The sequence below is a fragment of the Rhinichthys klamathensis genome, unplaced genomic scaffold (genome assembly GCF_029890125.1).
Source record: "Rhinichthys klamathensis goyatoka isolate OS25496 unplaced genomic scaffold, OSU_Roscu_1.1 h1tg000246l_1, whole genome shotgun sequence".
In the NCBI taxonomy this organism is placed as follows: domain Eukaryota; kingdom Metazoa; phylum Chordata; class Actinopteri; order Cypriniformes; family Leuciscidae; genus Rhinichthys; species Rhinichthys klamathensis.
In genome coordinates, this window is record NW_026606768.1 from 609,914 (window position 1) to 637,669 (window position 27,756).

The window sequence follows — 27,756 nt, forward strand, 5'->3', positions numbered from 1 at the left end:
AAGAAAAGAAAAGAACCAGGGCGGAAAATGGAGTCATAGAAGAAGCGGAAACGTGCTAAAAAACTGGGGAAACGAAATTGGTTGAAAAGAAGGAGATGATGAGAGAGAAATGAAGTGACAAGTTCGCTTGAGCGGCTGTGAAGTGACCTCATCGTTTCATCTGTGATGACAGAGCTACTGCAGCTCAAGAAAATTAATGTTTACTTAGAAACATCTGAACGAGTGGTCGACCAATATGGGTTTGATATGTTATCCAGAAAGCATGGGGGGGGGGGGGGGGCATAATTACATTTGACCTGATTTACTTCATTAATGCACATTTCTGATCCGATTATGTACAATTATAACAAAGAAATAGCTCATTTAAACCAAAATACCTCAGACTATTTGCCTTTCTAGATGTCTCAAAATCCCTTTTACATTTAAGTACATAATGATAAGTTTACACAATCCAATGCTATTTTTGGTGGATAAAAATAAGTAATATTTCCTTCCTGAATGACCTTAAAATACATCAGAAATGAAATGAGAACAGCGCTTCATTTTGAATTTAGTAAATAAGGTGTCCGCTGCTTTACTGAATTTTAACATTTCATACAATATTTCCCTTTTAAAAATATTACTATACAACAGACAGAAAATGAGATCAGTGGCTAAAAGAAGCTACTCTGAAAAGCGAAAAAAACTGTTCTTAGCCAACGACCCGGTGTCAGTCTGGACAGGTCTGAGGAACATCAAGTTCAAGATGTCTACCCTCACGATCTGTAGAGAATCAACAACTGGCTGAGGATCTGAACGTGTTTTATTGCCCTACCTATTGCCTAACCCTACACCCGCTCTGATCTACACTTCACACATACACCAACACCTCCTGCAATTCAACCTGCGCTTAAGGTCTACGTGGAGGACGTGAACAGAGTTTCAAAAAGCAGAAGACCAGGAAAGCTTCAGGCCAGACAGTGTTTCACCTGCTTAAAAGTCTGCACTGACCAACTCGTCCCAATTTTCACGCTAATCTTCAACAGATCACTGGAACAGTGAGAAGTTCCCTGCTGCTTCAAATGCTCCACTATCATCCCGGTCCCCCCAAAAAGCCAAAATCACTGGACTCAATGACTACAGACCTGTCGCTCTCACATCTGTGGTCATGAAGTCATTTGAGAGACTGGTGTTGGCCAACCTGAAGGACATCACTGGACCCTGGCGGGATCCTCTTCAGTTTGCCTACAGAGCAAACAGGTCTGTGGATGATGCAGTCCACATGGGACTGCATTATATCCTGCAACATCTTGACAGAACTGGGACTTATGCAAGGATCTTTTTTTGTGGACTTCAGTTCGGCTTTCAACACAATCAGACCAGATCTTCTATCATACAAACTGCTCCAGCTTTTCGTGCCCACGCCAATCGGTCAGTGGATCACCAACTTTCTGATAGATAGGCAGCCGCTTGTGAGACTGGGGAAACTCACATCCAGAACTCACACTATCAGCACTGTGGAAGCAGTGGAGTCATTCAGGTTCCTGGGCCCAACCATCTCTCAGGACCTGAAGTGGGACAATCCTATTGACTCCCAGCAGAGGTTGTACTTTCTTCAGCAGCTGAGGAAGTTCAACCTGCCACACAAGCTGCTGACAGTTCTACTCAGCCGCCATAGAGTCTGTCCTGTGTTAATCTATATCTGTTTGGTTCAGCCACCAAATCAGACATCAGGAGACTTCAACGGACAGTCCGGACAGCGGAGAGGATTATTGGCGCTCCCCTGCCCACCACCCAGGACCTGTTCTTTTCCAGAGTGAGGAAAAGGGCAGGTAAAATCATCAAAGACTTCACTCTCCCCGGCCACAAACTATTTGAACTGTTGCCGTCCGGAAGGTGCCTCAGATCACTAGGCACAAGAACATCTAGGCATAGGAACAGTTTCTTCCCACAGGCTATTTCCCACTTGAAATGCCTTCCAAGTGCAATATCCAATTTTTTTGTGCAATATCCTTATAAATTAATTTAGTCCTATTTATTCATGGTACTGTAAATGTTCCTTATCTGTAAATGTTTATTCTGACTAAACCTGTCTTTATACTTTTTATAGGTTATTCTTAAATGTTATGTCTTGTTATATTTATATGTCTGTACTGGAAACTTTCATCCCAAGGTAAATTCCTTGTGTGTGCAAGCACACTTGGCAATAAAGCACTTTCTGATTCTGAAAATGTGCAATAGGTTAGGATCAGTAAGATTTTTTTAAATAAATTAATCCTTTTTTTTTTAGCAAAGACAATTTAAGGGCATGTTTAGAAAACAATGATGTGCTAAAAACGGAAAAGTTTTTTCTTTACGTTTTTAAGTGTATAGTGGACAATATTGTCATATGGACACATGGATCTGCGGAAATAACTACAAAGTACAAATGCTGTATTATACATGCCAGGCCAGTAGTTGGCAGTCACTTTTTAAAGAAACACTACGTGTCTATAGTTCGAACACTAATACGAAATATGCACTAATACATAATACGCACTAATACATAATACACATGTGCATGACGTCACCGCTTTCACAAATTTGCGTTTTTGTAGTTTACACAGATACGTTAAAGGTATTGTTTTCAAAAACTGCTGTCGTGTAAATGAATGGCCAAAACGCATAAAAGGTTTTCCATTTTTAGTTGAAAATGGTGGAAATGGCCCATAAATTTATCAATTGAAGTAAAGACACTTCAATTGTTATAAAGCTTTCTATTAAAACATTTTGAACTTTCTATTCATCAGAGAATCCTGACAACTTTTTATCAGTTTTAACAAAAATATGAAGCAGCACAACAGTTTTCAACATTGATAAAAATAAAATAAAAAAAGTTTCTTGAGCACCAAATCAGCATATTAGAATGATTTCTGAAGTTTCATGGGACACTGAAGACTGGAGTAATGATGCTGAAAATTCAGCTTTGCCATCACAGGAATAAATTACATCTTAAAAGTTATGTTAAATTGTAATAATATTCCACAATATTACTGTTTTTATTGTATTTTTTGAACAAATAAATGCAGTCTTGGTGCAGCATAAGAGACTTTTTTCAAAAACATTAAAAATTTACAAACCATGAAAACAGAAAACCTGCATTGTCAAGGCTGCTAGTATTTCTGTAACTGAAACCATGCATTTCTACGGTAACAAGCCAGCAAGCTTGTCTGCTGCCGTAATCTCAGTGGTCAGACATTGATCAATTAATCAGTCTATCAGTAATCTGAACTAACACTTAAAATAAGCTTACATTCTTTGAAAAACACCATTAATTCTTATTCAGGCAGTATGAAAGAAATGAAAGTGAAAACTAGTGAAGAGTAATCTGTGCCCTGTGCTCATCTTTACCAAAGCGTAATGGCTCTCAAAGAGGGGCGTTTAGGTACACCCCAAGCACAATTTTATGACCTGGGACTCATCTGGTATCATTACACCAAACGCAAACAACAGATATAAATGTTCCACTTGGAGGCATTGATGTGTTCAAAATCTCATTCAAAATGGCTAAACTAAGAAATGACAAATTCTCTATACATGTGAAAATAGTTGTTTCCAATGAAGATTTTTGTTTTAAAATGACTTTTTTCAGATCAAGGATAATTTATTAAAACCTTTGAAACGGTCAATCAAGATTATCCAAGCCCAAACAGAATCATGTAAGATAGAAGCCTGTATGACAACACTTGTATTATTGTGCTAAGTTGTTATGTAACTGCAAACAGGCTACAATTAGTCTAATGAATTATACTTGACAAATGTTAGCGATCTCATGTTGCCATTTCTGCAGTTTTACACTAAATGTAGTCATTGTGAACTTCCCTTTCCTTTGGGGGCAAAACAACTAATGCACAGCCTCAAGTGAGTAGTTATTTTAAAGTGGCAATCTTTAGAACATGATTGATAAAAAAAACAAAAAGCACACAGCCATCTTATTGGGCAGTCTAAAGCGTTACAGCCCTCCACATGCCGGACTATACGGGTTAGAGATTACATGAGGTTGTTTTAATTCCTGCATGTTTTTCCCTCAGAGCAGGATTTGCCAAAGTGCATTTAGAGCAAACGATGAGCAATTGTATTGAAATTGAGGATCGAAAATCTGCTTGAAAATAGTACATTTCAATTAATGCATTTAATAGCTGTATTACAGTTATTAGAATAGGAATAAAGCCATGAACACATCACAATGTAAAAAATATAAATACCGTAGCCCTAAAAATAGACTTTATAAATGCAATATTTTTTCTCTGATTTCAGGGTCAAAAGCCTGTTTCCGTGAGATTCATACATTCTTAATCAAACTCCTAGAAACCTATACATCATAACCAAAATCGCTAGAACTGAAACAAAGCAGTCTTACAAAAACCCACTTTATTTAGACAGTGTTCAGGTCTCAGTATCAATGTGCCGGGTAAAAATGAAAAGAGAAAGCTACAAACTTCCAAGAACAGCGATAACTGAGTCTACACAAACTTTATTTTCTTAAAAATACATTACCATAAAATAAAAAGCAATAAAAGATATATATGGGGATCAGGAGGGCAGGGTTTCACCCCATATTCCTGTGATATACAGCCTGGAAATTTTTGGAAGAGGAAATGCATGTATCGGCGTGTGTGTGTGTGTGTTTGTTTGTGTAGTGTAGCGGGCCGGGCCATGTTGAAGTGAGGGCTTGGTTCACCTGAGGAGGAGGAGGACGACAGCCTCCACACAGCAGTAATGCAGCAGTCACATGGGCACACACAAAGAAAAAAAGAGAGAGAACAGCCAAAACAGAAAGAGGGAGGGAGAGAAGAGAGGTAGTAAAGTGAGAGAGGTAGAGCGAGGCAGGGCAGCTACTCTGTCAGCACCTAAGGGAGGAGCACAAAAGGCCAGCTACACCTAAGATAAGCAAAGTTCCTCCATCACTTCAGTGTGATACCATATATACACCTCCATTAGCAATCTCAGAGAGAACACAAACGGAGGTTTTGTGTGTTTGTGTGTTTCTATATTTGCACAGTATTTGAAGCAAAAAAGGTTAATGCATGTGTGGGTACATCTCTAAAAACAGCAGTTTGGTGTGCTCTCGTTCGGCGGTACAGTACTCGGGGGCACGTTTGGACCAGTGGAGCACTCGGTCGGTGTGAGTTACCATCTCCGTTTGAGACTGTGCCACAGTGTGACTGACCAAGCAGAGCACCATAAAGCAAGTCTGCTTTACACACGGTGCACAGATTAAATACAATTTCACCGGCGAGGTAGATTATCAACTAGATGAGGATGTAAATACTAAAAGGAAGCTCAAGGAAGCCACCGGGAACCCTGCTTAAATGGATACGCGTAAGGCAGTGGAAAGGTTATCTGCGCGCCACAGGACTCCAGGTTTGTGGAGGAGACGGCTCGTAGCTACAGTGTGATTTAGATCTTGGAGCGTTAGCTTACGTGGATTAGCACAATATACACATATGATTCTATTGGTCACATTATAGGGAGGAGCCGGACACCAGCAGCGATGTTCCTCAAACTTAGGAGCCTGCAGCACACTCTCTAAAACAAACACAGAGAGAAAAAGAACAGAAGCCAGTGCTATAACTAGCCAAGAGACGCCAGAACGACTGCACTCTTGACTTTGTGCCCTGAGCGTGTGAAAGTTTACAGGCGAGGCGGCGAGTGCTCAGCTCGATCAAGTGAAAGAGAGGATTTAGAGATGACCCACCCATCAGCAAGGCAAATCTACAGAGGGCGACGACAGCAGGTCTGCGGGTATCCCAGATTAATCTGGAGTTAAATTTTGAATGCGCATGTGTATCTGCGTGTGGATGTGTACATGTGTGCGGGGACAGGGGGAATATTTAGTTTTCAGCAGCACGAGGAGGGGGCGCAGATACAGAAGGTCCCACAGGGCCAGGGGGCATCCCTTCAGGCTGTGCGGTTGGAGGAGGAGGACCTGGGTCTAAGAAGGAAAAAAATAATGCAGTTTCAAAATCGCAGCCCGAACAAAAAATGTATATATAGCCCAGGACAAATGTGCCATACAAAGTAACAAGAGGACTTGAACTAGTGACGCATTCACTCACACATGCCGTTGGGTGGTCCAGGGTGTCGAGGTCCCATCATGGGGGGCATGCCACCTTGTGGGGGTCCAACTGGGGGAGGTCCAGGCATCATTCGACCTGGAATAGGTTGACCTGGCATGGGCTGGCCTGGTCCAACCATTGGTCCTGTATGAAGCAACAAGTCACTTGGAGACGTAGGCTTATTGATGTTCTACAAAATTGCTTTGAGAATAATTAGGGCGGTGTGATTAATTGAATTTTAGTTGATTATTAAACCTTCATTAAAAGCCCAAATTTAGCATCCAAATCAGTCAAACATGTTATGTGACGTGTCATAAATTGCCATCTACTGGGCATAAAGCTGCAAAAAAGAATTTGCGTTGTTCCCCAGGAGGATTTGTGCACATGTTCAGGACAGAATTGGCATTGAGATCTGTGAAATTTCACTGATATCGAAAATTATATTATTACGCAGCCATATTTCCTGTTAAATACTAGAGATTACATTATAAATCAGAAGATGAGGGTGAGTTCTGACCTGTCTGAGGGGCATGGTGGGGACCAATGGCATGGTGCATGGGAGGATATACAGGGCCAGGGTGCCCGGGATGCCCTGGGTGTCCAGGGTGCATGCCTGGAGGTGGGCCATGTGGAGGAGGTCCATGATGTCCTCCTGTATTCTGCTGTGCGGCTGCCTGCTGCTCCATCTGCTGACGAGCCTTCATCTCTGCATACTTCAGCTGCTCCATGTGGAACGCCTGTCGCTCTGTCAAAAGTTGCTGCCTCTGGAGCTCCAGCTAAAAAAAAAAAAGAAGAGAAGAACTCCTGTAAAATCAGCTCCTAGCTTGATGGCACATGAGGGTAAGTTTAAATTGATTTCTGAGGGTTTACTCACACAGCACACAATTTCGATTTGTTTTTCAGATCCAATCATTAGAATGGAATGCCTGCACTTATTTCACAAGCATTCTAATCTGATCTATTCGTTTGAGCAGTGTAGCTAACATCTGGTATATCAACATCTGGTTGCTTGATATAAATGGGAGCATAATGCCAAATAAAAGAGTAGAAAGCTGCTGCTGTAGAACAGGGGTGCAAAACTCACTCAACTCGCAAATTTATGAACGCTACAAGGAATTAAAGTACCACTGGACTGGGCTTTATAAAGACACATCCTTCATGCACTATTTACAGCAGCTAAATTGGGTTACTATCTTCAGCTACATTTGCTAAAGCATTTTGCTGAGCTCTTCAAGTGCCTCTGGTGTGAAACAAGACTTCAGGATAAAAAAAGAACAATGGACAGCACGATTCAGAGGATGCGTGAACTGTGCAAATTAGTAGATCAGGGTTTCCGTTGTCCGGTAATTACCGGACATTGGCCGGGAGAAAAATGAAATGTCCGACAAAATTAAATCTCTCCGGTCAAATTGTCCGATTAAAATTGTGTAATAATCCCGCCCCCCTAACACAATATGAATTTGAGAATAAGCCTAAAATGTATAAAGAAAAAATACACCGACCTTTGGCTATGTTATAGGAACAGGCTCTACCGTTTGAAAGTTATTAAACAACATCGCATGCTGCATTTCAAATAAAGCGCACGCCTAGAACGGCTGTAATATAGACCTAAACAACGAACGATTGAGTCAAATATGGCCAGGTCCATTGATATTATTGATAAAGTTGATAAATTGATAAAGTTGACGATGCAGACTCGCCATCTTCGCAGTAGTGAACGCGCCTATAGAGAGAAGTGTGCACACGCCGACGCCTCCGTGTCCTGATTAGCCTATTGTCCACTATATTTGCTTCTTATTTAATAATCCAGGCAAATGTTGATGAAACATTGATTAAAATTAATATACAATTTATACAAAACGAAATTTTCAAGCAAAAATAATATTCGAAGATCGTTGGGTTGATTATTATTCGAAAATCGCACCCCTCCACCACATGCACGCACACATGCATTAGACTACACACCAGAGCATGTGAGCAAAGCGGAGCGGTGTGACGCTTATTATAAGTTAAAAAACTTAAATATACGTTTCATTTTTATAAATAATATAATGTTATTATTTTTTTATTTCATCTATGTTGATTAGGCTATATGAAAAGGGAACCGCATGAGATGAGTAAGATAGGATCATAAGATGACCAATAGGCCTATATATCGGAAAACATTTGGAATTGGTCAGACATGATTTTGACCACTTATTTAGTTTTGTTTTGTAGAAAGCCTTTCTTTAAAGTTTATTTTGTTTTCTAAAAATTGTATCTTCATTTTAATCAATGTTTCATCAACAAATTTGCCTGGATTAAAAAATAATAATTTATTCATATGAAGTGTGCATTTCTCTCTCTAGGCGCGTTCACTACTGCGAAGATGGCGAGTCTGCATCGTCAACTTTATCAATTTATCAACAATTTAAATGTTTCATGCATAATCATTACTTTCGCCGGTTCTTTGTGGCAAGCTTTATTTCAGGTGTTGCGTGATATCTCTGCGCCCGAGTATCAGTGCTTCGCCTGTGTAGAGTGTCCGCAACGGCGATAGATTGAAACGCGCGTCTGAGTGAAGATTGCGCGTCCGAGTGAAGATTGCGCAACTCCCGCAGCGCGTCGTCCATGCAACTGATAGCAGCGGACACGAGCGCTCAGCTTGATTTAAAAAACAACTGATTTTAGCGCTAGATCTCTTATTTAATAGCGAACTAAATGAATGATCTGCTAGTTAACTCGAGATGTTAACTAGTTAGCTAGTTATTTATTTGTATTAGGTACATCCGTGCCTCAATGTTTCAAAAAGTGAATGTGTGTGAAACCATAGTAAAAAACAATTGGTGTTAATTGACGCCAATCAGACGTTCATGTTTTTTTCCGTCTTTTTGAAAGTTAGGCTAATAATAACATGTTGCATTCTATACCGCCTGATTATGTCATTTTTTAAGTTACATAGCCTGCCTCCAGTTTTCCTCAACTTGACTAATTAAGAGGCGATATTTGACCGGCATATCATCAAAATGTCCGTTAAACGAAACCTCTGCCGGTCACTTTGACCGGCACCATTTTTTTCTAGCGGAAACTCTGTAGTAGATGTAAATATATTTCCCATAATGCTCTTTTCCAACCCAAAACAATCAAAATAATGTGTAAAAGGGAGTGTAAATCACAGCCTCATAGTACAAATTAAAAGGTTCTGCAACACTGCTTCATATGGGGGAAATGTACTGACTATATTTAGCAGAAGAGTGAATTGCAACAAAGCGTCAGTCATTTTTTAATGGTGCAGGTAGACAAACAGATGAAAAAAATGCTAATTCAATCATAATTTATAGTTTTTAATACACTGAATTTTAAGGAGAATTGGGGGAGAGGTGCACTTAATTGTCAATAAAACGTCACAAGACGTTATAAAAAACTAAATTATAAAAAATAAATATTTTTAATTTAAAATAAAATGTATTATTTCTGATTTTGGGGGGACATGTTCTTGACTAGCCTCGTGAGACCATCCTGATCTCGCGAGCTTTCAAGGTTTCACTCGCAGATCAGTCTGGATACTTTCCGTTAAAGAAAATTTGGGAGCAGTTCACCAAACGAACGTCCAATCAGCGTTGGCTTTGAGGCGGGTTGAGGTGTGACGCAACGAGAAGCGCGACAGTTCAGTCTAAAGAACATGTCGGCTTCAGCGGATGAAACTAGCATCAGCGTGGCTATCGAGCAAGTTTTATCGGAATTACAGAGTATTTCTTCACTGAAAGAAGTGCAAAACACTGCTCTGGAGGCCTTTCTCAGAGGAAAAGATACGCTCTGTTAGTACGTCATATGCTTCGTTGATCTGATTGGTTGATTTGGCCCGTCTATCACCAACATAGGCCAATCAGCTAACCAGTATTTTCGCCCCTTACCAAAACTACTTCAACGGAAGGTTTCCAGATGGATATGCGGAGCAAATCCATCTGGCGGAGTCAGGTTAGTTCTTGACAGCCTGATTCCCCCAAATAATCAGCAATACTTACGGCTTCCTTCTCACGGTCCATGATGGTCTCCAGCTCCTCAAAGTGTCGTAGTTTGATCTCCAGCTTCTTCATCTGAGTTTCTACCAGCAGAGCCACAAGAGATTTGATCTTCCTCTCTTCCACTGCAGCCAGGTGCTGAGACAAAGAAAAACCAGTAAGAGATAGTGCATGCAAACAAGTTGACCACCAAGGTGATAAAAACACTTTAATTGGAATCAGCTGCACAAAGGACACATTTTATGTTGGAGCCACAACAGGAAGTTGAAGAACTGGTATACATCAACATCTCTGGTATGCATTACCTTTGCCTTGGTGGCAGCAGAGGCCAGAGCAGCAGCGGCAGCAGTGGCGATGTTGCCCTCTCCGATATCCAACTCAAGCTTTTTCTTTCCTTCCTCCTGCTCCTCCTCACCCTCCTTTCCTTCTTCTGTGGTCTCCATGTCCTCCTCTTTTTCTTTCTCTGAAACATAAAAATGTGCAGGACCAACAGCTGAGAATTAAATTCAACTTAGACATTTTATAGTTTTTCAATTCCCTGATAATTTTTTTTTAAAATTGCTTTGTTAGTGGATTTCCTATAAACTAGGGTCTAAAGACATTTTAATTCTAATACACATTTTCTGTAAAGCTGCTTTAAAATTACTAAAATGTATTGTGGTATGTGCTATATGAATAAACTTGAAACCGTAACGGTCAAAATGGTTATCCTTTAAAATGGTAAATTATTATGATGTGCCGATGTATTGGCTGATAAAAGCAATTATTGTCAATATAGGCCGATTGATCAGGGCCAATTATATCCTGTCAATGAAAAAGAGGCAGAAAAACACATTTAGACTGCAACTCGTACTGTGTGAGAAGAAAATCTTGTTGAATTTAGGTCAAGTTAACGTGACAATAACGCATCGTCCGTGGTTCAAGCCAGGGTTGCCAGGTCTGAAGTTTTTCCCTACACCAAACAATATTCCCATCCAATAATCACAAAGAGCTTTGTAATTTGTTAAGTGACAAGAAAAAGTCTCAGCTTTCAAATTCTGCCCATTTTATCACAAAGTTCAAACAATAAAAGACATGAAGTAGGCTCGTGTCAGATTTCAGGTAAACCCATGAGCATTCGGTGCAGCTTTGGCAGTCAGTGTCAGTACCTGCTGTCTTGGATTCTCCTCCCTCACTCTCTTCCTCTTCCTGTGGCTCAGATTTCTCTGTAGTCTCATTCTTTTCCTTCTCTGCCTCTGTAGGCTTTTCTGCAGACTCGCTGGGCTTCTCAGCTTCATCCTTCGCCTCTGCCTGCAAGAGATGAGACAAGGACAGCATGAGACTGGTGAAATGTAAATGAAGAACAGGTACAGATGGCTGTATAGAAAGCAAACTTGAGTCCATATTGAGTCTAGAAGAACCAGACTTAATATGGAGAGACGGATTGGAAAAGGGTGCATTGCAAGGAATCCCAATAGTGCAGGGAAATGATAATCAGTTCTGATCTTATTCCAATAAACATGACACAGTAGCAGACAGATCTGGATACTGGTGGAGGGGTTAAATCTGACCTTATCAGGCTGCTGGGAGTCAGAGTCTGTGTCCATCTTCTCAGTCTCTGTAGGTTCTGTGAGTAAAGAAAAACAAACATTGATTAAAACATCAAATGTCAGATGGTGGAGTGTACTGACAAAAAAAAGGAAGCTAAAGACAAAGAAATAGATCCTAGAAAGTACTTCAGCTCCAGTAAAACACTATTTTCTGCTCAAACTGATATGACCTTTTTAACGTAGCCCATATCTGCCTACAAAGAGTTCATAATAACTGATATATTTGTATTATATAAATGCAGAAATGAATGCATTTAGTTCCAAGCTTAATCCACATTTAAAAACCAACTTAAAAGCAACTGATAAAATACATAACATATAGCTACATGTCAGAAATGAAATGGTCAAATTCATAGGTTTTTTTTACCATTTATAAAAAAAAAACAGATCTTAATTACACTGCAGTAGTGCAGTTCAAAGTTTTTTTCAATGTTTTTTAAAGAAATATTGCTCAACAATGCACTTATTTGATCAGAAATACAGTAAAACAGTAATAAGTTAAAATAACTTTTAATACATTTTAAAATGTAATCTATTCTTCTTATGGCAAAGCTACATTTTCAGCAGCCATTACTCCAGTCTTTTAATATGCTGATTTGGTGATCAAGAAACATTTATTTTTTGTCAATGTTGAAAACCATTGTACTGCTTAATATTTTTGTGGAAACTGATGGATTCTTTGATTGTTAAATTTCAAAGTTAATTTTAAATAAACTTTCTAATGTAAAAGTTTTCACTGTACCTTTTATCATTTTAATGTAGTCAATGTGGGTGAATAGTCAGTGATGTCTGTGAACATTGTCAAACCAATGCATTGCAAAGTCAAAACTAAAGAGCCTGACAGCACACAGACGATGAACAAAAAACCAACAACCAGCAATTAGAGATGAGAACAGGGTGAAAAATTTTGACCTTATGTGCAGGTATTCGACTGAACAAAGAGTTGTGGCACATATGACAATGGAGACTTTAATAAGGTATGCGTGGCAAAGCTTGCACTGGCAAACCATGTCACGTTAGGTCACTCCACTGACCCAGTTTCAACCCCTCCCATGTCTGTGCCCCATCTGCCAAGCGCTGCATAAAGCCAACGGCTTTCATTGTATGCAGTCGCACACGCTGCCTCCAGTACTGTGTCGACTCACACGGTAACTGCTTTTGTACGGCTTTTTAAATGTTCAGAAAGAAGAGTAATGGAAACTTGTATCGTTTTGTTTTTTTTACCGACTTAAATCATTTCTAAATTATCACGACAAGTCTACGCACAGCTGATCAGGGTCACTGGGTTTGACAAGACCTGGTTTGTTCATAAGTACTGTTTTAATGCCACCTGCTGGAAGGAGCTACAACTACACAGAGCCCTTGATGAGCTTCCCAATTTCACTGTATGCAAATTCTTACTAGTGATATACAAAATCTTATTTCAATGAGAAATTGTTTCATGTAAATGTTATATAGGTCACAATACAGTTATTCATTTTATTTTCGTTATTAAAAAAAAACAAGCAGCAAACAATTTCCTAAACTCAATCCTGGAGATCTACCTTCCTGCAAAGTTCAGTTCCAACCCTGATCCAACACACCTGTCTGTAATTATCAAGTGCTCCTGAAGATCTTAATTAGCTGGTTCAGATATGTTTGAGCTGAACTTTGCAGGAAGCTGATCTCCAGGAACAGGATTGAGCACCCCTGTCCTAAACAAACAATAGGACAAATACAATGGAACAAAGATACAAATTAAAGTTTTTCAGGTACAGTAGGTTTATTTAACATGTAGTATAAAATTCTACAGAAATTAACTAATCAAATGTTCAAATAAAACACTGCATAACCTTCAGTGTATGAATTAAATATAAATTGATCATTAAGGATACAAAGTAAGTCAAGAAGAACAGTGAGTGTCTTTTGTTGTTTGATTAACAATAATGGCAGGTTTATTATGCTGGTGTCACTTTAAGACCTAATGCATGGATCCAATATACTTGTTTTCACCCAACGGTTCACATTCACTTAAGACATAACTGACTGTTTATGTGAACCCTCCACACGATGGGCATTTTGATATAATTTATGCATTTGACCATTGAAGCGCAAAAATCTGCGCGAGAACTGAATTTGGGATCACGTGCTGTCAGAGAGGCAGTTTTTGAGCGCACCCTTCGTGTGTTAGTGTATTTCACGACTTACTGCGCTTAACTCTTTCTAACATCATGCATGTCCTGCTCTTTATTTTCTCATTCATTCTAAAGTGACAATAACTTTAACATATTGTGCTATGTGGATATATTTACATACCGCAATATAAAGATAGCAAAAACTCTAACGATCGCAAAGATATACATCGTTACCCTGCCCAAACCTAGTTTCCTACCTGTCTTCTCTGGCTCTTCAGGGGCTGTGCCAGCAATGCCACTGCTCTCCAGGCCAAACGCAGGGTCCACTTTTCCTGTGCTGCGTGCGGCCTCCTGCACCTTCTTCACATGAGCCTCCACCAGCTCTGTGGGAACCTCCTCACGCACACGCGAGAACTCCTCTACAAACGCAATGGACAGAAATACCATCTTAAAATAAGGCATTGACAAAGGCTGTTTCCATCAACCTATTTTTATGCAAATTTTGGGACATCAAATTAAAAACCCCTAGATGAAAACATCTAGATGCTCAATAAAATAAGACCAAAAAAAAAAAAAAAACTAGCTCAATTGAGCCGGATATATATATTTTTTCCGATAAGATGACATGCGCATAAACTAAAATGGAAACACATTTACCAAATAAATTACTCAACGCCTAACAGGGGAAAAAAAGTCACACAACTTTGCCTCAACAGATCATGTGATTAGAAAAATGGGACTGTGAGGAGGGATTTAGAGAGACTGATTCATCCGACGAGTCGTTTGAGAATCATTGAAAAATGTGGTGATGTGCAATGTATATTATGAGAAAATGAAACGTTTGATGCATAAAAAATCTGTTGTAGGAGCCTTCCAAAACAAAATCAGGATCCTTTATAATAGCATTAAAGGGTCACTTTAAATGTGCAATTTTGGATGGAAACAGCTACTAAGAATGTTGTCACTCATAAGCGCATCTACAAAAGCTCCATATGGATCAAAACTTGACATACCAAGAGCTGCTTTGGCTGCAGCTGCCGCCACACGTGGGTCAACAACAGAGGCAAGGAACGCAACAGTGCTCATGACAGGATTTCCTGATTGGCTGAAGGGGATCGGCTGGTAAGCCAGAGGGCCTAGAGAGGCTTCAGAGCTCTCCAGGTATTGATCTTCTATGGGCAGCCTCAGGAAGTGCAAGATGCACTCATCTTGTGTACGGCTTCCGACATGCTCCGAAACCTTATTCCAGTCATCCTTATACATCTCCAGAGCCTGGAATAATCAGTTAAAAATAATATTATTAACAAGAAAATGATTATGAAAGGAGAACATTGAGATGTTTAAGGTGCCCATGATTTGAATCTCACCTCTAACAGAAGTAACGTTTCTTGCTCAGTCCAGTCTCTGCCACCTGCAGCCCCTTTACCCTGTAAGGCAAGAGAGTAAATGATCCCATCAAGAAACTATGAAGTAAAAAAAAAAAAGCAGTGACAACTTCCAAGTATTAGGTTTGGCAGCAGGCACAGGGTTTGTGACTTGCCTTGGGATTCTTCTTTGAGTAAATATCTGTACGGAGGCCAAAGTTCTGCAGGTCACTTGGCTTGTCTTTGCCCTTTTCTGGGAAGTTCAGCATCTGCTGAGCAGGGGGAACCTGGAAAGAATAGCAGACACTTTATTGCAAATGTCTCACAAGAAAGCTTTTGCCTTCTGGGAATTAATAGGGAAGCAACCCGAGTCTCACCTGTGGGGGGCGGTGGTGCAGCGGCACCAAACCAGAGGGAGTATCAGCAAGAACGTTGAAATGTGGGGTTGGTGGAGGGCCCATTGGGAGGGGTCTGCTCTCAGCGTCAACTTGGTAGTTCACCAGCCCCCACTGCTCCAAGAAGGCATGCGCTCTGGGAGAAAGAGAACACTGAAAATAAATATAAAACAGGCCTGGGTATTTAGACTAATTTGATTCAATTCAGAAGCTTGTGAATCTCGATTCATTTGGATATATAAGGCACAGCGCGTCGATATTTCTCAAGGGGAAAAAATATATATCTCATCTACTATAAAGTATAGGGACCCAGTTGGTACATACATTTTAAAAGGTAAATATTAAAATGATTTGAATACAAAATATTCAAAACGTTTAATTAAACAACTTTTTAATTATATACAATTACGTTTTTTACTCCAGTTAGTTTTTTTTTAAATATAAACATTTAAATTGTGCACAGACTAAAAGATTTTTGGGATTTAAGAAATTATACAGTTTAAAAAAAAATCAAAATAAATAATCCTAATTAACTTTATGCAAGGCTCTCTGCATTATATTAAAATGGTACACCGAGGCGATATGACAATTCTGACCTCATGACCGCACACACATCTCCAGTGAGGTTTCTCCTGCAAGAGGTGGAGGTCAGGTACTCCTGAGGATTCAGCCGGTATGTGTCAATCATGAAGTTACGATAAGCCAGATATCTAAGGAAGAGGTAAAAAACAGAGCATGACAGTCGGAGCAGTAAAACATATATGCATCATAGAAGAACCACAGAGATACATGGGAGCACAAGGTAAAAATGTAATATATTTTGATGCGAATTAAAAAGGCTTGGGTACACGTAGGGCTGGGCGATAAAACGATAACAATAATTAACCGCGATATAATTTCTCGATAAAACGATATCAAGAGTTCGATATGTTTATGCGCCAAAAGCGGAACGAAACTCATTTGAACCGCGCGCCACACAGACTGTTTATCCGCTCGGCTCAAAGTCCAAACGGCAGCGCGCGAGTTTACTAGAGCAGACGCGTTTACTCTGATCGTCTCGCTCACGATGGCTCACGAGATCCAGTGAGAAGCGCTTGAATTCAGCGAAGAACACATATGACTCGGTGATTTAAACCAGTTTAAAGGCAGATGAAACAGCGCTGACAAACAGGAGAAACACTGTGCGCAACGATACAGTCAATCTGAATTGATACTGAATCCATTTACCATGGATTTACTGTAATGTTAGCCTAGTAATATTAACTGCACCATGAAATGTGGGATATACATATTGAATTGTATTATATTATTAATGCAGACAATATTTTAAATGACTAATGGAACATAATTACAGTATTTAATAATGTATTTAGACTACTGTTTTTCATACAAATACCATAGAAACCATAAAGTTACATTTTGCCATGATAGTGAGGTGCTATAGGCCAGGGTTTCTCAACCTTTTGCCTACTGGGACCCACTTTTCTTTTGTATGCCAGTCATATGACCCACTAAATAAATCAATAACTGAAATGCCTTTTTAGATCTATAGGCTACAACGCAGGCCTATATGCTTATTATAATTAATGATAATCACGAAAACACACAAACATTTTCAATAATTAGGCAGACTATGAGGCAAACTGATTTTTTTGCTCACGTTAATGTGATAGGCTAGCCTTGAGACTGCCGCTCTGATCATATCCAGACTTGGTGGAATTTGGAAAAGTGTGACTCGTAGTGTCGCACACAAACTGTTGTCAGCCTATTCCTGCTTTTTGTTTTCGTTGCAGACACTGTTGAAAATCCCGACTCACAAAGATACCATAAAACTTTAAATAATAGCCCGGGCTTTTATTTTCCCAAATCGTCGAACTGCACTGGCTTGTATTTGAGACAGGCGTCTATGAGACAGGCCTTTATAATTTAGTGTTGAGATGTTGTTCATTGAGATGTTGTTCCTAGAGTCTCTAATCTCTAAAAATCTCCAAATGCTCCACGTGAAACTGCGGTCTTCCAACCTTTTACTATCGTGTCAATTGATTTTGATTAATATGCGCGAGGGATAGAGAGCAAGACAGCGCTCGTGTTGTTTGAAGACGTGAGTGCGCGCGCGCGGCCGGAGCGCTCTCTCTCTCGCTCTCTCCAGGGTTCCTGCACACTTTTGAAAGTCAAATTTAAGGCTTTTTAAGACCTTTTTAAGACCTGAAGAAATCAAAATTAATACCATACATTAGGGCTGTGCAGTATTGACAAAAAAATATCTTGATATTTTCAACGTTTTGTTGATAATAATTAGATGATATTTTACTGATTGTGTTTTTGTGCTGGTGCCATGGCTGGTTTAGGTCTGTTGTTGACAGCTGACTCACGAAGATATTCAAATTTTTCATATTCTATGCAGTGGTCAGTTCACAGCAGTGACAGAAACTAATATTTTAATTAAGGGGCAATATTTGCCACCTTAAATTGATTTTTTCAGGGGCATTTTCACCTATATATGGACATTTTTTCTAAACTTATTTAGAGTTATGCATCACCTTTAATGTCAAATACTATCATTCAAATTAAATTATACAGTAATTATACAATAATACTTAATTATATAATAATCATACAGTACCACTGTTACCTGTCAAATTAAATCATTCAATCAAAATCCATCTTTGCAGTGCAGAGGTGACAGAAGCGGCATCAGAAGTGGCATTAATATATTTACACTCCATTTACAACTGCATAAAAAAAAAGCTATGAGATATATATTTTTAAATCAATATTCAATATTTAAATATGAAATGATTTCTAATTTTAAAATTTTATTTAAAGGGTACTTTAAATATGAAACCGCAGCGGCAAATCACTGTCTTAATAAGTGAGTTGAGGGAGTCATTCATTCAACCGATTCGTTCAAACGGCTGATTCATTCGGGAAAGAAGCAAGTGATTCGTTCAAAACGCGGATTTCAGTCAAGAAATCATCGCTGTGTTGCATTGAGACTCTGCTACGGTTTCATTTTGAAATTATAGTCGGCGAAATAAAGGGAAAACAAACAATATTGACAATATTGCGTCTAACAAGTAACTCAATGTTAACTTATTGTTAATTTAACTGTTGTACAACATAAATATCACACTTGGAATTGTGCATGGGAAAACGGCACTCTTTCTGATGTGATATTCTAATATAAGAACATAATATGATATAAATATAAGACAAAAACTAATTTGGGGACATAACAGTTACACTGCACACATCACGCAGTGAAAGCACGAGACAAATGCGATGTCAGCTCGCAGTGCCTCGTACATCGTTAAAACAATGATTACAATATCATAATAGACAATACACATCGCACACCATACGCACATAAAGAATGAACTTACAACTGAACTGACATTTAACGTTACGACCTTTCTTCTCCTTCTCTCCTCTCGCGTGCAGGAGACAGTTATGCTGCCGCGACTCGCGAGTGACGCGAAATGTCACGTGAACTAGCAAATCCACAAAGATAGAATAATAAATAAATAAAAATACGTACGCTAATTAGATGGTTTTAATTTGGAAATCTTTTAGATATGTCTAAGTCAAAGTGTCATCTAAAATTTAAGACCTTTCATAAGTAAAAATAAGACTTTATAAGACTTTTTATGGCCTTAAATTTTAAAAATCTAATTTAAGACTTTTTAAGACTTTTTAAGGATCCGCGGGAACCCTGTCTCTCTCTGCTCGCTATGCACTGTCAAGCGCAGCAAGCGGACGCTCTGACGGGTTTTAGAAGATTAAATACAACCCGAAACTAAAAAACAGACCCGGCTTCTATTTGAGACCGGCCTTTATTTACCCAAACCTGTCGCCACACCAGGCGTGTAAAAGAGACAGGCGTCTATTCGGGACTCAACTATTATTTGAAGTTTTACGGTAGTAGTGCTAAATGGGAAGAGAAACTTCGTTGCACAATCTGCGAGTTGTGGATATTCATTTCTGGTTTGAATCCAAGCGATGAAAATAGCCTATGATTCGTCGGAGGATCGGCTACGTTTACATGCACAACTTTTGTTTCAATCGGACTGAATTAATTCAGATTGATGAATCTGAATGTAGTGTTTACATGAACGCTAAACGTGCTCGGGTTAATGTGCGCGTTTATATGTCATAAGATTCAAATCGAATTATATGTTTTTGACATGCGCACACTGCACGAATATACAGAGTTTCCCGCTGTTTGCGCATACTAACTATTCTCTTACATTGGTTCTTTATTTGTTTTAAACAGCAGACTTAATATTTATCCATTGCTGGTCATAATTTGGAGACAATGATCATATGAACCACTGTGCCGTGCTGCTTATTTATCACGCAGTAAAAATGCCCAGCACCCAAAACCAGTCGTCTGTGAATGAGAGTCTGAAACAAGGACTGGTGGGACGTTGTCCTGCTCCACTTCACAGATGCTGAGTGAAAGGAGAATTTTAGAATGATGGTACGCTCATTTATACGACACTTTACTCAAAAGGAAGAACAGCTCGTTCAGCGCGTCATACATCATTATGCTATGCGCAGTCCTTTAGTTTCGGTTTTCAATCCGATCAAGTGTTTATGTCCTCCCAGTTGGATTAAAAAAGGAATAAACCACCCCTTTCAATCGAATTGAAATTTTATTCGGATCGAGCTCAATCGGATCGATTAAGGTGTTTACATGAAGGCTTTTTAGTCCGATTGAACCGTCAATGCGTTTACTAATGCATTATTTGGATTTGGTTGCATGTAAACGTAGCCTGTTGCAATGAGCCTTTTGTGAAGCCCACTTATTGGCTGTGCCGGTTAACACAGAAAGTCTTGCGACCCCCTATAGAACGAACAACGACCCACTAGTGGGTCGCGACCCACTGGTTGAGAAACACTGCTATAGGCTATGCCTGGTTTTATCTGTGGTTATCATGATCTAAATGCATGATACTGGATAAGCAATGGTTAAAAACTATGGTTAAAACTCAAACAGTAAGAATATTACATTTTACCAAATAAAAATGTGGTTGTCAAATTTTTTTTAACAGATGTTACTATTTTTGTTAATGAACAAATTTAACATAGTAGTATTAGCTTGAGTTAGGATGCAGATTTACTGTCAACTCACTGTCAAATATGTGTTTCGAGATAAAACATGTAATATTAATATTGCAGCCTGCACTGCAAACTGTGCTGAAGATGCGTGCCATCAGAGTCAGGCAACACAAACCTGTTTCAAGACTTGAAACAATATCCCCCATTAGCACATGCAGAAACCAAGAAATATATGTTTGGCAAGTGTTTGTCATGATATGTTCTGACAATAAAGAGTAATTTCAAACCACAAACTGGTTTCTACAACTTTCACTTAGGAGCAAAAATCTGCCATTAAACTTGAAAGAAATGAAGATTTGACATTTATCGTCATAATTATCGATATCGACTGATATAAAAAAATTATCGTGATCATTTTTTTTGGCCATATCGCCCAGCCCTAGGTACACGACAAATGCACTGGTGTGAACTTACATCTCTGGAGTCTTAGATTTGTTTTTGCCATTGAAGAACTCTGGCAGGGCACGTCTCTCAATTTCATGTATACTGAAAAAAGAAAAGAAAAAAAGATGTGAATATGCGATGACAATAACAAATCATTTAGCTTCCAAAATGTGAAGAGAATGTGGAGTGGGACTTTTCAGGATTTCAAGGATTGAATTGTGAAACGTACCGGTAATCTAATTAAAAAAAAGTTAGTAAACTTTTTTTTTTACTACAATTTTAAAAAGAAATGGTTTTGTTTTTTTAAGTATGAACTGTTTGAACAAGAATAAACATTTCTTGAAACTTGCATCATAATGTCAGCAGAAAATACCAAAGGAAATATCATAGCTTATATGAGGGGTCTTCAAATATTGTGTTGGACAATGAAGGGCCTTCAAGTCAAAAAGGTTGAGCACAACATAATTTCCACGCATTTCTCGAGACAACACTGCAGCACATGGAAGGAGAGATTCAATACCTGTTGTAGTCAAACCAGGCAGCATAGCTGGGAATAATGATGTGATGGGTTTGCTCAGTCACGTTGTCCTCAGAGTCGATCAGACGATTGACCTCCGTTTTGCACTGTTCGTCATCCTCCTGTCAATTACAGTTTGTAAACACCCTTTCAGAACCATTTGACTCACTATAAATGCTTGGCACTAAAGTCATATTTTCAGTTTATTGCAAAAAAATAATTTATGGGTAAAAAACAAAAACAATGGCTGTTGTCACCAAATGCTGTGCATCAGATAATAACAATGGAGATTCAATGGACCTGAACATATCTGGATTAGAGTATAAAGAGACATTACCTTGCCACCAGACGCTACTGAATCATCTTCATGGTCATCTAAGACAGCAAACAAGATGAATGTGATCATTTGCATTTCCTTCGACAATGTGCATGTATATACACCCATCACATTTATGCCTGCAACAAATCACACGTAAAATACTCACCCAAATCTGCAACAGTTCCGCCCTTCACTGGTGTGTTCTCGCTGTCCTTTTTCTGATTGACTGCAGACAGAAAAGCAGAGGACATCAAGCAGAGCAGATGATGTATCAGACAGACAATTCCAATACAATAAAACTTCAAAGCTTTCAGTGTAAAGTAGGACAATGAAAGTAGGGCTGCAGCACGTAATATCCAGAGTGTCTATTTTAGCCATGCAATGAATTTCCATGCATCCAGAGGGCTTTTAAAATAGGTGCTTTAAAATATATATATATATATAAAAAAAGGCAATTCAGCAAATTATGTCAAGGAAGTGCTCATCAACCACATACGCCTTTATCCAAAGAGACTTACTAAGCATACTACTGATATTAGGGAAAGGTCACCTTAGGTAACCAAGAGTACAATGGTGGTAGTTCTTCAATTACCCCTTGCACTGTTCAAAAAACAACAACCACCAGTTCAGTTAAATTTGTGGGATTATTAATCAAGAAGAATGACCATTTTTTGGCAATGTAACTGCCTCCATTTCTGGCACAGGGGAGGGATCTTCCAGGTCCTTTGTGAGGTCTTCATCCTGCTCGTCATCATTTTGATGTCCACGGCGCCTCCACTGTGCTCCGGGATTCCTGTTTTTTTGTATGTAAATGAATAAATGAAACTATGCTACACTTCAAGTGATCATGACTAAATACATTTTTTACTTGTGTAATCTAAACTTTGAGAAAAGAAATAAACTTTCGTTCAGCAAGGGTACATTAAATTGATCATATGGGACATTAACGCCTTTTACATAGAATCTACAAAAGAACAGCCTTTCTTTGAAATAGAAATGTTTTTGTTACAATTTACACACACACATATATATATATATATATATATATATATATATATATATATATATATATATATATATATATATATATATATATAAAAATTCCACACAAATATTAAGCAGCACATCTGGTTTCAATGTTGATGATAAATGTTTTTTGAGCAGTAAATCAGCATATTAAAATGACTTCTTGCCTTCACAGGAATACATTATATTTTAACATCTATTTAAAAAAAACACTTATTTTAATTAATATCACAATATAACAGTTTTACTGTTTATTTGATCAAATAAATGCAGCCTTAGTGAGAATGAGACATCTTTCAGAAACTCTTTTTTTTTATCTTACCAACCCCAAACTTTTGAACGATAGTGTACATTAATTTAGCTAATAATTACCCTTTCTTGCCCTTTTTGCGTGACTCTGCAGGGGTGCTGGGTGGAGATGGAGAGCGTCTCCTCTTCTTGCCGCCAACCAGGGACTTGCGGTCCTTGCGATCGGGTGTACGGGAAGACTGATCAGAACCATGGAGGGGTGAAGGATGAGAGAAAGAGCGAGAGAATGAGAGAATGGAACGGTTTTACACACAAAGGGGAGGGGGGTCGCTGAGGGGATATTTGGGTAGGAGGGCGGGTGAGGTACGTGAGGGTGAGGCAGCAAGGAAGAGCTTTAGAGGATGATTGACAGACACACAGACAGTGACAGAACAAAGCCTGCCAAGACCTTAAAGGTCTGGCTTAGCATACAACAAAAAAATCTGATTGTGTACCATATCTATTTCTTTAGCACTCATGTCTCTGGCTCTCTTACCACTTCTTCCCCAGGAAAGATCCGCTGGCGGAAACTCACAGGCTTCTTGTTCTCGTCCACTTCGTAATCTTCCTCATTCATCCACTCGTTGAAAGCATCTGTGTCGGTGACCCATTTAGCATGCACCTGAGGGAATCACAGAGCGTACTGAGAAAACGCTGGAAAATGTTATCTGGCTGTATCCCTTACATTACAATGTGAATATTCTTCTTATTGTAAGGCTTTTGAAATGTGTTTATTTTGAAACTGTGAATTTGGAAAACTTATCATAACTGTCTTACCCTCCATGGTTTCTCAGAACTTGGTGGATCCTCAACATCTCCATCCACATCACTTGTTGATACCCATGTGTCATAACTGCAGTGTAAAAATATATATATAAGACGACTTGAAATGTAAATATCTCCTTTCCTGTTTCATTAAAAACAGAAAACTGCATTATATAGACTCACAAGGTTGGATTATTTGCCTAAAATTTTTCGTTTGTGTTAATCTGAAGAAAGAAAGTCATATACATCAGGGATGGCATGAGGGTAAGAAAATGAGGAAATTTCCATTTTTGGGTGAACTATCCTTTTATCACTATAATTTGCAGCCCTACTAACCTGTCAGGGTAATTGCCCCAGTGGACCAGCACCTGCTTGTCTTTACGCATGACGGGACGCAGCCATTCCTCTGAAAAGCAGAATTCACAAGGCAAGATCATGAAACACCAATTATAGTGTCAAATTAAACAAAATGATGGAGGAAGGATGACTGTATAAACCCAGGTTTAGATACTATTAAAAAAAAAATCAAATACCAACCTTCTTCCAGCTGGCCTGGGGAGGGGTAAATGATATGAGTGGCCTTTGACTTATCTTCAGTGATGGTTCCCTAGATGTGCAAGTAAAACAAAACATCAGAGAAGCACATAAAACAAATGATAACATTTTAAAAATAACCTGATTGATCATCTTTTTTTTTAACCTGATGTCTCTTAATGATGTCTTTGAGTTTATTGGCTTGTTTTTGCTCCACGTCAGACACAATGTACACAATTGGTCGGGTCAAAGAGTTGTTCTGCAGGTAAGAATGAGATATGCATTATTGCATTTAGAGAACCATGATTGTAACCACATATTCAGGACTGGGAAGACCAAATGTAACAAAATGACTAAAGTACATTTTCATTGAGTGCAATTAGCCGATATATTTAGAAACATAGACATCAGCAAGAGGATCTCTACCTGAACAAGAGTCTTCTCAATAGTCATGAACATCTCCACATTTCTATCCATTCTGGATGGATTCTGCAGGTCAAACCTCCTCCTGAAGAAATACAGGCACATCAAAATTAAATATATTAGCATTACCGCTCTGAGAATCACAGAACGTAATTCATTATCCCAAACCTCTTGTTCACCCTTTCTGAGGTTCTACTCACCAGCCCTGCTCGCTTTTGAACTTGTATGCAGAACCCAAAATGTGGCAAAGGGCTCCTCCAGGTTTGAAGTCCAGAAAGATCTTTGCCTAGAATGACAGAAAAAAGGGGGGAAAATATCAACTATACAATTGGTGAGCAATTACAAATGTACATTTCTGCAGAATTGCACCATAAAAATGTAGCACTGCACTTTAACGATGTCTCGCAGTTAAAAATAAATAAAAAGTGATGGTATAGAGGAGTGTAATCAAGGCATAGTTCAACTAGAAATGAAAATTCTGTCATCTATTACTCTACCTCATCTTGTTCCAAACTCGCAAGACTTTTATTCATATTCGAAACACAAAAAAGATATTAAACTTGATGAAACCCAAGAGATTTCTGTCACTCAACAGAAAGTCCATTCCACCAAAATTACCGCTTCAAAAAAAGAAATACATATGCATTTATCGGTTTTATCCAAGTCTTCTGAATAGACACTATAACTTTACAGTTTTAAATTGTATTCACATGAAAACATTGATCAACGACGCACATACATAAAGCACATTAAACATGGTCAACGGCAGCTCAATCAGACTTGCTTGATGCACAATAAAACTCACTGGTCAAGTGGAAGCTCAAATATGCTTTCGTGACATGCGAGAACAAACCTCATTGGTTCTTGTGCATCAAGCGATAACGTTTCAGCTTCTGTCTACCATATCTAATGTGCTCCATGTATGCGTGTTGATCACAGTTTATATGTGAATAAAAGCCTAAATTAAATATGTTCATCATATAAAGCAATCTATCTATTCAGAATACTTTGATTTAACTGCAGGATTCATATGGATTACATTTGTTTACGTTTTATGAACTTTGGTAAATGGACTGTTAATGGAGAGACAGAAATAAAAATCTCTTAATTTGTGTTATGAAGATGAACAAAGTCTTATGAATTTGGAACATGAAGAGTAAATGCAGCAAATTCAGACTTACAGGTAGTTTGGTAAGGGCAGGATTGCTGACCCTACGCCCAAATGCATCCTCCTGAAACTGCAGCAACTGCACCACCAGCGCAGCCAAAGTTTTGCTTGTAGGAGAGTCGGTTTGGACATACTTCAGAAAAGCAGAAGAAAGAAAAGTCATAATAAATACCAGCAATTCAATCAGAACGATGCAAGTATTAAACATTTATGTTGCTGTTTTTTATAATTATACAAGAACAAAAATAACTTAGATCTTTAGCAATCATTACAATATTAATTACAAAAAAAGTGCATCACACAACACAGCTGGACAATAAAAAGTACAGATTAAATGATCCAGTGCAACATATCTGCAAAGGACAACCATCCGTTGATTTAAATAGCGCACTGACAAAATGACATGGATTAAAGAGAGACAGTAGTACCATTATAAATATCATGGTATTATTTACATAACTCAAGAGTACCATGCAAATACCATAATTAATACCAATGTTAATTATTCAGTACGCACCTAATCGTTTACAATCACTGTATCATAGTACCACCATTACTTATACAATAACATTAGCCAGTCAGTAAACAAACTTCAGCATAAACAACAGAGGGTCCGTGGCGCGGACCACTAAGTTTACTCTGACTTTTAAGTTGTTCACCAGTGGATTTTACTAAAAAGAGAGCGTGTCCCAAAAATGTTGAAACCGAAGATATTATTTTAGCAGATTTTAAGACACGGGCATATTCATGGCAGATCGCGCATCCCAGTCACCAACGTTAGCACGCGAGCTAACTCATCAGTCCACAACACTGCCGTTTAAAACTACACAAGAGCAATACTTGCTTGCTACAAATCCAGCCCGGAACCTAAACAACATCTGCACAACCGTTTGTTTCGATATATTCAAATAACCGACTATAATAGCGAATAAGTTATAAGCAAGAGCGCGTGCCGCTTCTTGTAGCTATTGTGTGATGCGCGCGCGCCCCCATTCAACGGGCGCCTCATGAGCCGCAGACCTTCTTATAATGTTTCCCGATCCAGAGCCGAACTGTCTCCAACTGAGACACCGTTTCCGAGCCCTCCCAATATTTGGAAGATGGCCCTCCATCTTTTTTCCGTCCGATTGAGGAACCGGCTCCCGCTTGGCCGGCCGATGGTCCTCCGGAGCCCGTTCCGCCCGCTGCAGTCGCCGCTGTCGCCATTGTTTCTTTATTAGCGATAGAGGCTTGTCTGTGGAAACTGTTTTAAAATGACACTGCGCCTGCGCAACGGTCGACGCGCTAGAGTCGTTACTTGAGGGAAATCTCGCGAGATGTCAGAAATATTTTTTTCTTTTGACAAAGAATAAATTATATTTTGTTCTCCAAATTATATACAATTTATAATAGTTTAAATTAAAATATGTTTTGGCAAAATGTTTATTCCTTATCAGAGAATTCTGATACAAAACATTTTAAATTTAAAATCTTATAAATAAAATAAAATTTTAATTCGCATTATGCGAGTAAAATTAGAGGCAGCAATCATTTTGTAATGTCTAGTACAAGACAGATTGTTACAAAAATTCTGCCAGTGATAACAATGTGGTATTTTAGTTTTCCCTTTAGATCCAATGTTTTATATTTACATCACCACTTCCCACAATATTGTAGCCTACTATTTGCTTG

General features: G+C 38.7%; 1 protein-coding gene across 2 annotated transcripts; it reads right to left on the reverse strand.

The window, feature by feature from the left end:
• Nucleotides 1–4,476: 4,476 nt before the first annotated feature.
• smarcc1a (SWI/SNF related, matrix associated, actin dependent regulator of chromatin, subfamily c, member 1a) lies at nucleotides 4,477–27,332 on the reverse strand. 2 transcript variants are annotated; one of them, XM_056266171.1, is made up of 28 exons: nucleotides 27,106–27,332; nucleotides 26,099–26,218; nucleotides 25,118–25,203; nucleotides 24,921–25,002; nucleotides 24,661–24,753; nucleotides 24,498–24,567; nucleotides 24,297–24,366; nucleotides 23,973–24,048; nucleotides 23,692–23,817; nucleotides 23,280–23,371; nucleotides 22,547–22,674; nucleotides 22,048–22,107; nucleotides 21,900–21,937; nucleotides 21,566–21,684; nucleotides 21,076–21,147; nucleotides 16,137–16,250; nucleotides 15,523–15,676; nucleotides 15,322–15,432; nucleotides 15,149–15,208; nucleotides 14,795–15,053; nucleotides 14,039–14,200; nucleotides 11,629–11,684; nucleotides 11,227–11,368; nucleotides 10,384–10,541; nucleotides 10,082–10,216; nucleotides 6,595–6,853; nucleotides 6,078–6,221; nucleotides 4,477–5,953 (listed from the first exon to the last, which is right to left on the reverse strand). In XM_056266171.1, the coding sequence occupies exons 1-28, from the start codon at nucleotides 27,289–27,291 to the stop codon at nucleotides 5,853–5,855; spliced, it is 3,273 nt and encodes a 1,090-aa protein (XP_056122146.1). In that variant the 5' UTR covers nucleotides 27,292–27,332; the 3' UTR covers nucleotides 4,477–5,852. The 2 variants fall into 2 exon arrangements, with proteins under 2 accessions (XP_056122146.1, XP_056122145.1); XM_056266170.1 differs by having other exon boundaries at nucleotides 23,280–23,395; nucleotides 27,106–27,331.
• Nucleotides 27,333–27,756: the final 424 nt, after the last annotated feature.